This window comes from Lactuca sativa, chromosome 8 (genome assembly GCF_002870075.4).
Source record: "Lactuca sativa cultivar Salinas chromosome 8, Lsat_Salinas_v11, whole genome shotgun sequence".
Classification (NCBI taxonomy): Eukaryota; Viridiplantae; Streptophyta; class Magnoliopsida; order Asterales; family Asteraceae; genus Lactuca; species Lactuca sativa.
The window spans coordinates 59,252,495-59,265,323 of NC_056630.2; the positions used below are offsets into that span (position 1 = coordinate 59,252,495).

Genomic DNA, 12,829 nt, shown 5'->3' on the forward strand with positions numbered 1-12,829 from the left:
TTAGAGGCACTCTAGGCAAGTCTTCCGGGAATATGTCTGAATACTCTTGAACTACCAGTACATAGTAAATCGTCCTCTCTCTACCCATCCTAGTGTCCAATCCATAGACCATAAAACCTGAACAACCCAGTTGAAGACATCTCCTAGCTCTCACAGCTGAACAAAGATCCAGTCCGCACTGAGCACCCTCGCCATGAATAACTAGTTCTCCTCAACTTGGAGTTTGAACTCGCTCGGACTGGTGACCACAATCAATCATTTCCCCATTAGGGATCAACCAATCCATCCCCACAATAACCTTGCTCTTGTGTAAAGGGATAGGAACCAAATCAATCTGGTACCTCTCTCGAAATAGATTAAGAGAGCAACCACGATGAGCCCCCGATACTCTCACTGAACGATCATCAGAAATCTCTACCTCCAACGGATAATCCAGCTCCCCAGGAGCATCACCAGATCTCTTACTGAGTGCATGAGATACAAACGGTTGGGTAGCACCCGAATAAAAAAGAACCAGAGCAAGCAATCCATTCACTAAGAACGTCCCTAAACATCACAACATGAAACACAAGCGTAAACAATAATGAAAGCGCATAGACAAGTGGAAAAACATACCTGTAACCACGTTAGGAGTCGGACGCGCCTCCTCGGCCATCAATTGAAATTACCTACTCTTCACTATGGGGGTTTCTTGCTTTCCTTCCCGGCCATCAATGATCCTTAACATCGCCAGAGCGGGTTCCGTGACCGCTGATCTAGTCAAACTCAGGAAATTGGCCTTCTTATGGCCCCTCTGATTGCAATGAAAGCAAATCAAACATGAAACGTGGGTAGTGGTAGTGGCAGTGCAATCCCTGCTGAAGTGCTCCGTCTTTATGCACTTATAGCAACCCGAACCACCCGTTCTACAAATTCCATCATGAGTCTTGTTGCACTTGCCACAACAGCCCTGACCCTGCTGGTCCCTTGATCTAGAGTCAAAACCCTTGGGTTTTTTTTGCTAAAACCCCAGTCGTCTGTACCTGCTATGCTTTCCTCTTCACGATGTGCTCCAAATCAATTTACCATCCTTGGGCCCTAGATATCATCTCATCCAATGGCGGACATGATAAAAATCTAACAAAATCCCTGATATCTTATCTCAGCATGTCATGGGACCGAGTTGTGACATCCCCAAAATCACGGCCATAAAAGACCGGTTTGTTTATGCTTTGTTTAAAAATCAGAGTTACATTTTAAATGAAAGTGTTGCGGAATTTGTCCCAAAACAAAAATATGATAAAGATTTATCAAAAGCATTTCCATAGAAATGTATTTCATTAAAAGACTCGGGATGTCATGTTCGTACAGATCAAAAGCATAAACAGTACAATATAAGCCTTACTACATTATTTCATATCTACAGGCCTATATCCGTAATCCCTCGTCCAAAACATCACACCTATGCTCATGCGCCACTACCTGTAATACATAAAACTGAGTGGGTCAGGCTTGGGAGCCTGGTGAGCACATAGGGTTTTCAACCCACAATAAATAAGTTTATTAATTTCATCAATCAACAATAACCCGATTACCTGTTCCCGTTATCCTCACTTTACGTCCCTAAACACCTATCATAAGGGACCTAGCCTAAGGATCAATATCGGGACGGACACTACTGCTAAGGGGATTCCTCAGCAATAAATGTCCTAAAGGCAACCATATGGGGGATGGAGTACACCGGTGAACACATCGTTCACAAACACCTACAGGTTGCGAGCCTGCTAGTGTTCCACTGGACTGTCTAGAAGAGTCAGTGGTCGTCATCCATACTCCGCTAGATGACAGAATCAACAACATCAACATCGAGGCCTCTCATCATTTTATCACACATCACCTATTGCATCTACCCATGTTTTACCCCAACATTTTCGTAGATATAAAATACATATACAGTTTAAATCATTGAAAACATGTATAACAACGTTCATCTAGCATAGATAGCAAGTATTCAGATAATATGCACACATAGCACGTAATTTATATAAAATACTTCATATCTATGTGTAGGTTGAAAGTAACTATGCACTCACTTGTTAAGGTGATGATTCCAAAATCGGGCAGCGCTTGCTTCTAACGATTCTATTTTCATTCGACGAAACCTAGCATTATTATCGCTAAATTTTAGTCTAATATTTACCGTGACCAACTATTAGTCTTAGTATTATTATTATTATATAAGCGTTAAACAATATTTTCCAACCACTATGTACAGATAGGGGCCAGACATAAAACACCGGAGGGCAGGACCATTTTGGCATATAGCACTTCTGAAATCCAACAACCCTATGCGGCCCTTTAAACCAGATTCCCCGTACCGCGAGTAGTAAAAAAAATATTATAACGACACTTATATAAGTTATAATAATAGCTTAAATATTTATTATAAGTTCATAATAACAATACTAATTTTAAATATAAGCTATATTAAAATAAGGTAAGCATAACTTACTTACAAGGGGGTTTTAGCTAGGAGTCGGGCTCTGCAGGAGCAGAACTTCGTCGCTGAATCTTTCTAAGAAAGATTCGTGCAACGCTTCAGCGCTCACCTTACTATACTAAGCTACAGAAAGAGAAGTCGAATCACGAGGGACCGAAATGCTCGGGGGATAAGGAGAGAAAGACTCTTGAATCAAGAGAATGATGCAAGAAATATAAGAGCCCAAGGCTCTTATTTATATAATTGAATTTTCAAAAACTACCCTCCATAATTACTTAATGACCTTTTAGTTATATAAACAACTAAACACCCCTCTATAATACTATTATAAATGGATTTAATGATATTTGTACTAAACTAATGTCGAAAGAACTCAACATTAGTCTTATAATGACCGCATCGTTGATACCTTTCTAATGATATATACATATGTATATATATGTGTACGTATACATGATTTATACTTTATTTTAATACGTAAATATGCTACTATAATTTGTAACTCGTTCATACGAACTCCGTTTTTGACGTTCTTTATATCCACGCGTAGGTGAAGACGTACTCTACAACTTTCGTTTAGACTCCGTCGGCTAATTTTGACTTTATTTTTAAAGTTATATTTTTAACAAGCCGGGACAGGATTGGTCTGTTTAAAATCTCATAACTTCTTCATACGAAGTCAGATTTGGGCGTTCTTTTTATCGATGTTCTTAGTTTAACATATTCTACGACTTTCGTTTAGATCACTAAGGCTAAATCTCGCTCTATCGTAAATTCACTATTCACGCTTCCCGGTATCGTGCCGGTTCTGTCGTGAAACTTCGACGGGTCATAACTTCTTTGTTATAACTCGGATTTCGGCGTTCCTTATATGCACGGAAACCTTGAGACATATTCTACAACTTTATGTAGAGATATCGGGATTATCTCACACTTTAATTTTGATGCTCATTTTTATTCTTTATTAATTATACATTTATAATTAAATAATAAACACATATAATTGACATAATACTCAAATATTTCATCTTTATTACTTCAAAAAGAGTTACAAGAGTTGACCTAGACTATTACATTGACAAAAATGCTTAGCCCTGAAACCCGGGCGTTACACGAGTCTTCCTCAAATCCTCATCTGTAGTATCCTGGGGTACCAATAAAGCTCTCTCTCAGAACTTAGCGGTGATCTCCGCCATGGTCTCAGTTTTCTACCGTATATCCAGGAACTCCCTCGCCAACTGTTGCACCTCACCAGCTGGTGCAAACTCTGCTCGGAACCGGGTCACAAAATACGACCAAGTCATGGCCTCAATGGCTGGGGTTCCAGAGCATAACCAACCTCCTCCCACCAACCTCGGGCTCACTCCCTCAAACACCTTGAAAAAAACCTCACATTCAACCCCTCGGGGAAGAAGTTAGTCATCTGAGCACACTTCATGTCTGCTATCTATTGTCTGATGGTAATGGGACCCTTCGCCCCAGAGAAATCCTACGCCCCACATCCCCTGAAATATTTGAAGGAGATAGTGTGGGCTCCGTACTGATTAACAACTAGATCGGCCCTAAAGATCTGAAGACGATCCTCTATTAACTCGATGATACCCTCCTTGATTGACCCAAACATCACCGTGGTCGCATCAAAGATGCCTTTCGTAACCTTAGATGCACTAAACTTGCACAATCCCTCGTAAATTGGTTCGGTGCCTGAGCCCGAACCAAATCTAGATCCTAAACCTCCTACTCCGCCGCGTATCATCAACATGCTGAAACATAATACCTAAACAATCAGTATACGCAGGAAGAGGTTCACACTCCTAAAGTTTCTCGAATTCATCAAGGCCTTCCTTTTCTTGGGTATATATCTTGTGCTTTTAGTAGTATGGGCCCAATACTACCTTCCACACCTATATGTACCTTCTTTAAGCACTGTCTCATATCTTCCAAGTCACTTCCCTACTAGTAGTTAGTTCACTTGTACTATAGAGCACCTTACATGCTAAGACATTTCCTAGGCTTTCCTAGGGTTCCTTCCCACACTACTCTCTGCTATCAGATATAGAATAGACTCCCCTCCAATGCCTTCTAACTATCTCACGAATACAATTACATGTTACCAGCACCAAATACTTTTCGACTGCTACATACCACTCTGTAACGGTTGAACTCATACAAGAGCTGCATAATAGATTTGAACCTAACCTTCGAGAATTATTTAACCCCCACAACATGTAATTTAAAGTATTCGCTTAATAATTAGCCGACACTAGTGGAGTCCTTATAAGAACAAAGCAAGCATCATTCGAGCATTGAGTTCTAAACTAGAGCACTACCTAACCAGGCCACTATATCTAATCATCTCAAATCCATACTAGCATGTAGTTCTAAGGGTTTATACAACCAACATACAAAGGCATCTCTCTTAGTATCCTATTATGAAATTATGAGTAGATCCTTAGCCATAGTCTAGCATGTTATACATATATTCATATAGTGAAACAATAACATGTATGGATATTTTGGGAATACTTACTTGAGCTCGGCTGATTGCATGCATCAGACCCATTTTCTTTATAAAAGCTTATTTAGAAAACTCTTTTTCTTTCTAAAAAGATTATCAATTCCTCAGTTTGAGTTCAGACATACCCGTAAGTGTGCCCGAATCCATCAAACCAAGACAATGATACCAACTTGTAACGTCCTAAAATTTTCTAAGTAAAAGTTTCTTTTTTAAACCAACAGAAGCATCATTTACTCATTTTAAAAACTCCTCAAAACATGATAATGTATAAATTAGATATCAGAGTATAAACCAAGTTATAAAATGTGGAATACTGAGGGATGCGGTGTGATCTTGCCATGCCCTTCCCTTTCGAACTGAAGTATCTGAAATCATAAACGTATAATTGTAAGCACAAAGCTTAGTGATTTTCCCTAAAATACGCCATATCATACATACATAACAGTCAAAACATAACTGAGTTTATTTCACCCCCTTCAGTCTCTTTCAACTGGTACTGGGTCTATTTCACCCTCTTTGGTCTTATTTAATCGGTATCAGGTCTATTTCACCTTACAGCTAAGCATACAATCACATCAGCAAGAATCAAAAATACAACAAGCACATACAAGCATAACAGTAAGTGTCACAAAGACAACTATCATCCTACAAACGTAATCCAGTGGGTTAGCATTGGTTCCTTCGACCCACGAGTACAGTGAAGGAACTCACCTATCAAAAGATGATCAACTGCAACTGCTATTACAATTGCGAACACAAATGCTACCAAGCACCTATGCAGCCATATAAAGTACACCCCTAGCTTCTCCTCCAAGACTAGAGGTTTGACCAAAAGTCAATGCAAGTCAACAGTCAAAGTTAATGGTCAACATTGACTCACCACGTCGTATACATCCTTGGCCACGTCGTGGTCCCTAATGGATAAAACATAAGTTCTGACCCCAGTGGCCACGACATGGCGACCTGATGACACGTCGTGGGAATTGGGTTCTAAACAACTTAATTGATTAAGCTGTTTTCTTCAACCTCGTGAGCTTCAAAGCCCAGATCTAACTCAAAACATGATCTAGAAGGATAAAGTTTTTAACTTTACCCATTAGGACCATCCAAAAAGGTCAAAAACACAAACCCTAGATTCCACAAGGCATGAACTCAACCATTAAGCACTTATTCCTTTAAGTTCGAAGTCCATCTTTTCTAGAAGTTTTTCTAACACTAAAACCAACATGAAAATTGGTGCTTTATAAACATTCATTTCGAATGCATGTCTTGAATCCGTATTAGGTCAAAATGAGAGTTTATGACCTAAATCTCATGAATGACTTCAAAATACAACCAAACTTCAGATCCAAGCCACAAACTACACCAAATTTCCCAAAGAGTCATAAAATTGCAAACGTTATGAGATCTCACCATTCTAACTAACTAGAACAAGAAGATTATGATACAAACCTCAAGATCTAGCATCCTAACATGATACAAGTCGAGTTTAGGACACTTACAAAGGTCTAGAAGAGTGCCAAGGTAAAGAATGGAAACTTCTTTGTTGGATCCTAGCTCAATAATTCCTCATGCTTCCTTAAAAAGCTTCCGAGAGCACCAAAAAGAGCTTCAACAAGGAAGGGAAGAGATTAGGGTTTCTTCAAGGCTTGAGGAGGCTAATAGAGGTTGAGGATGAATTAACCCTAGCCTGCTCATTCCTTTAAATATGGAACAACTTGAAAGATTAGGGTTTTTGCCATCAAGCGGCTGCTACGCCGTAGCCACATGTTGTCACGCCATGGCGACTAAATGAAATCCACATTTTAATCTTGATTTTCCACGATGTAGTGGTCCTTCACCATAATGGTAGCCCTAAACATAAAAGAAAAATAATTAGAAAGTACCTCAAAACTCAAATGTTACACTTTGTTTTCTATTTATGTTGTAGGACAGGTGTTTGTGGAAATGTTTGAAAGAAAACTTGAAGTCCAAGTTCTTGAAGAACACAAAGAGAATTCAACAAGCTAATGTCAAATGACCACCCACTAGAGTATCCGCTTCTTCCTCTATTATTCTTCAATAATGCATTCTCTCAAGAACATATTTGTTTTTTTATGCATTTCTTTCATGAATATGTCAGCTTTTAATGTAATTCTTTCAAGGATCTATTAAAATTTTATGTAATTCTTTCAAGATTGTGTTGTTTTTTGATGTAATTCTTTCATGGATGTATCCCTTTTAAAGGATGATTATAAATAAGATCTTTTTGTTTTTTTGAATTCTTTTATGAATTTGTTAGCTTTTTTTTTTTATGTATTTTCAGTGGATTTTTCTTTAAGAATTTATTGCTTAAAAATCACATTAATTTAATAATTCAAACATATTCTGTCAAGAATGTTTATTTTTTCAAAATGATATCAATTGTAGCGACCCAATTATGATGACTTATGCGGAATTGTAATAATCAAGTGAATCAAGAACAAAATTGAAGAACACATAATGTTAATAATCTAGTTTAAACTCTCATTAGATCTAGTAAGCTATTACAAAGTAGGTATGTAATAATTCTCTCACTAGACTAATCTCTCCAAATGGGTTTTTACATAAAATGGGAGCCACTCACTTCTTATTTATAGGAAAGGCTAAACCCATTACACATCACAAGAGGGTAAGCCACATCTATGGAGAACTTTGCACCCTAACATCTTCCGCATCAAAATTAGAATTGGATGTCCCGACTTCAATTTACAAACGAGCTCCATGCGATCAAGAGCAACTCCCCCTAGAAGTAACACCAGTCTTCAAATCCGCTTTGAAAAAGAATATCCAATAATCTTCGAATACCCATTTCAACATTCTCCCCCTTTTTATAATCAACAAATGATTATAAAACCCACAAAGGTATGAGAAACGCTCGAGGAATAAACATGACGAAACTCCCTCTCAATGTGTGACAAAAATGAAACCACACAAATCTTGCACGAAAAAAATCATAAAAAGTCGAAGAATTTTTTTTCAAAAGTTGTGAAAATTTCGATTTTTGGGTGAGAGTTGCAAGAAATTTGAAAACTGGGAAAAAAATGTCATTTTCACAAATTCTGCAGGACCCGTTGTGAAAAATCAACTTCAAATGCGAAACTTTACCCTCAAATACTAAACTGGGTATAAAGTGTCATTTCGCATCAACTGTAGGGACTGAATCTGAAAAATCTTCCCATTTCTCAGAATTATACTCTTAATTCGAAACTGGGTATAAACTGCCAAAACTCTTACACTAAAGGGACTCGAACTACAACATCTTCACTCTTCACAAAAAATTAATCCCCACATCGAAATTGGGTATTTTCTGTCAAATTGTTGAAACTGTAAGGACCAAATTCGAAAAGTGAATGATCTTCCCCAATTGTTCGATGCAAAATTGGAATGAAACACATACACCAGTCGAACTCGATTTCGACTCCAACTCAACACCATACAAGTCGAAATACGTTTCAATCCATGAGTTTGACTCCAAGCTAACAACTTTCGACTATTGAGATTACCATCGGAATCCTATTTTTGACTCCAAATAATCACAGTCGACTTAACCCGATTTCAATTTTGACTCGAGTCGTCAACTGAAATATTCACTTTCGATTCACAGTAACACCAATCGAACATCCGTTTGATTTTAATCACATTCATTTAAGAATTCAAACGTATTCTATCAAGAATGTTTATTTTTTCAAAATGATATGAATTGTCGCGACCCAATTATAATGACTTATGCAGAATTGTAATAATCAAGGGAATCTAAAACAAAATTGAAGAACACACAATGTAAGGGAGTGTTTGAATTAGATTTTTAGCTTATTGTTTATAGCTTATTTGTGGTGGGAATAAGCAATAAGCAATAAGCATGGGGAAGGATGCTTATTAAAATTAGTTTATTTAACCTAATAAGCTGAATTTTATCCAAACATTTAAATTAGCTTATTGTAGGAATAAGCAATAAACATCTTTTTTTTCTTATCCAAACACCCCCTAAATAATCTCCTTTAAGCTCTCATTAGGTCTACTAAGATATTACACAGTGGGTATGTAATAATTCTCTCATTAGACTAATCTCTCCAAATGGGTTCTTATATAAAATAGGAACCACTCACTTTACTTCTTATTTATGAAAAATGCTAAACCCATTACACATCACATGAGTTTAAACCACATCCAATAAAAACTTTGCACCCTAACATCAAGTTTCCAACAAACATTTTCGTTTGTTAAAATAGTAACCAACTCATATTTTCTGTATATTTATATGTTACCTTAAGTTCAACATGTTATTTTTTTTTTTATATTTTTATACTTTTGGCTTAAATTTTAAAAGTTTATCTGAATATTAAAAATTTATTATGAATTTATATCAAATTTAGTTTAATTTACAAATTTATTATCTATAACTTTTTAAAGAGTTTCTTAGAAAATTTTACAACCAATTTTTAGAAATTTTCTTAATTTGTTTATCAAATATTTTTATTTTTCTTACAACATTTTATAGTTTTTTTTTTATAGAAAGACATACTGCTTGTTATACTTATTTATGAAAAATATAAACTTATTTTATATATATTTAATACAACGTGTTACACTTTTGTCATGTTCTTTTAAACTTTAATACAATTTTCATATAAGTGTCTTTAAACAAAGTATTTTATGAATTTTTGAACTTTTTTTTACAACCTTAATTTTTTTTTTTTTTACATTTTTAGATAACGTTTTATAGCATGCATACATCTTTTCTAAATATTTTTAAAACATTTAATATACTTCTAAAATGTCAAGAAACACGGAGAACGGAAATTCTGCTCAAAATAAAGAGTATCCACTCTGTTAAGTTAAAAATGAATAAAAAACCCAAAATTAATAAAATAAAATTTAAATTTAGTTATTAAAATTATAAGATATGTATGATAAAGGATAATATGTTATTCAAAGTCAATTTTAAAAAAGCATTCATCTCGATAAATTGGGATTAATTGGACTATGTGATAGAATAAATGCGATTTGAAAACAAATGGAGACAATGAATAATGTGCTGTTTATCCTCATTGATGGCATCCATACTTGTAAAATGTTCAACTATTGATAACTCAAGTTAAAATAAATATATGGTATAAATGTATTATTATAATTATAATTAAGGAATTTATTAGGAGTAAATAGAGAAATTATGGAATTTTTAATTCCAAAACTTGTCACCTTGATTAGCATCATAAATTCGTGCATCTAAACAGATTATAACATCCAAACTCATAGGCATTATATAGAGCTCGAAATTTCTGGTGGAAACCCCATTGGAATTGCGAAAAAAGACGAAGAAACAAGGGAAAAATCGAAGATAGAAGGTTGTGAAGATTTTAAGGTTTATCGAGAAATTAAGGTATGTTAACTCGATTTAAGGTGGATACAATTGCTTAGACAGATTTATATGCATATTAAACGTGTTTTGGTTTAACCTCTTGTCACAATTCAAATTAACCGGTAGCAATTTGACAATGATTTTTAAGAAACGTTTTTTATAAATAATAGCTTGAATTCACATTGTTTTGGAACATAAAATTGATAGTTGTTTATGGATAATTGTTAGTAAAAGGAGGAGATAGATGTTGATAATTTTTATAAATTAATTGAGGTTATTTTAAGTAAAATCTAAATTTCAGTTTGTTCAACAATGGCAACAAATAAAAAAACAAGTTCGGTGAAGCAGAAAGAGATTTTGGATCTAGTATATTTTATTTGTGATAAGTGGCAACAATTTATCAATTATTTGTTATGTATAGAAAAAAATTGTTGTGTTAATATGCTATAAAAGAACTTTTGCTTCCAACGTTTTTTTCATTTGTTTTTAGGAAAGTATAATTTTAGCCCTTGAACTTTTATTTATTTTAAGACATTCAAGGAAAATAAAATATTTTACTTTTAAACCTTGTATATTTGTAATTGCCGTGTAAACATGTTTTCTTGGAATTTTTATATGACGCTTTAAAATGTATTTAATTTAGAGTATTATTTTTAATATGAAGTATTATTTAAAGGATAGTTTCAAAAAGGTTATTATGAACATTGTATTGTAATTAATGTAAATTGATATTTATTCGTCAAATGAGATATGTGGATGGTTAAACCAAAATAAATGCATATAATGATTTTCTAGGATCACTGTCTTAGAAAAAACTTTGTTGGTGGAATATAAGGCCCGTATAGCACAACAAGATTCGCTTAAGTCCTAACGACAACAATATGAGTTTTTTTGTGTTTTGTGGTTGCTTGTACAAAAATGTTTATCATGCGTTTATTATGTGGTTTTTATTTATTTATAGACAGTATGTTTTATGATAAGTATGATTACGTGCAAATGTTATTTTGGACTTGTTATCTACTGTGTGTTTTTGGGTGACATGTTTAGTGGGAACGAGTGAGGTGTTTAATTGCCGTGGACATGACGGATGTGTGTGATCGGCAGAGATGGGAATTGAGAACTATACTCATTTCTTTGGATATTTAAAATACTTGAGTACAATGGATGATGAGTTGTCTCAAGGAGAAGGGAAAAAAACCTTTAGTTCTTTCTCTGGATAACTAATCTTTCCCCTAAATCATGTCATCGGGTGATATGTTTTGTTATATGATTTATTGAAACTATATGATAATACCTTTTGTTTTTTTAAGTGATGAACATGTATGTGCAACACGAACTCACTAGTCCCTAGCCTTACCCTTTCAGAAACTTTAAATGTGCCCAACCCAGGAAACTATTTATCAAGTGGCAGGAAGAAGGCTACGGAGAAGGATTGACCAACAAGACTGCAAAGGAGTTCCGCAAAGACGTAACACCCGAAGCTCTTCGGTTGAAGACTTTATTTTCTTTTATTTTATTGTTTGTTTCTGCTATAGTTTAGTCTATAAGTAAGTTCATAGTTGATCTTGGGATATGTTGGAACGGTTATTTTTCATTTAATCGATATATGAAAATTGGGGTGTTAAAACTACTAAAGAATTTCCTATATCTCGAGGGGGGGGGGGGGGGGTGTTAGGCAAGGTGACCTGCTATCTCCCTTTCTCTTCATCTTAGTCATGGAGGGCTTAAATATCGCAATCAAGAGTGCTTGTGAAAGATCCTTGTTCTATGAGATGACCCTTCCATATCACATCTATTTTACGCGGATGATGCGATTTTTGTGGGGGAGGGAGACTGTGACAGTATAAAAAATCTTTCTCGAATTCTCAAATGCTTCCACATATCTTTAGGCTTAAAAGTGAATTTCTTTAAATCTCACATCTTTGGAGTAGGAGTTTCTGTTGCAGAATTATGTGAAACTGCTCGGTTGCTTGGATGTTTGGAGGGTGCCTTTCCATTCACATATCTAGGGGTCCCGGTTGGAGCCAATATGTCGCTAAAAAAATTGGAAGCCGATCCTTGATAGTTTTTACTCCAAGTTATCGATTTGGAAAGCCAAGACATTATCGTTTGGTGGACGTCTCACACTCATCAAATCCGTCATTGGCGGCCTCCCGACCTACTATATGTCCCTATTTTAAAGCACCACAGGGCATTAGTGACAACTTGGAAAAGATCAGGCGCAGGTTTTTTTTTAATTTATTTATTTTTATTTATTTATTTATTTATTTATTTATTTTTTTTTTTTTGGGGGGGGGGGGGGGGGGAGAACTTAAATTAGGTGAATTGGTCGAAAGTCATTGCCCCAAAATCTGCTGGTGGTCTTGGAGTTGGAACTCTCCTAGCTCAGAATACATCTCTCCTAGTTAAATGGTGGTGACGGTTTATGAACGAGAAAAAAGTTTGTGGAAAT

General features: G+C 35.4%; 1 protein-coding gene across 1 annotated transcript; it reads right to left on the minus strand.

The window, feature by feature from the left end:
* Positions 1–211: 211 nt before the first annotated feature.
* On the minus strand, positions 212–655 carry LOC111911186 (uncharacterized). The gene is made up of 2 exons (XM_023906969.1): positions 616–655; positions 212–546 (listed from the first exon to the last, which is right to left on the minus strand). Exons 1-2 carry the CDS (start codon positions 653–655, stop codon positions 212–214), a joined length of 375 nt encoding a protein of 124 aa, XP_023762737.1.
* Positions 656–12,829: the final 12,174 nt, after the last annotated feature.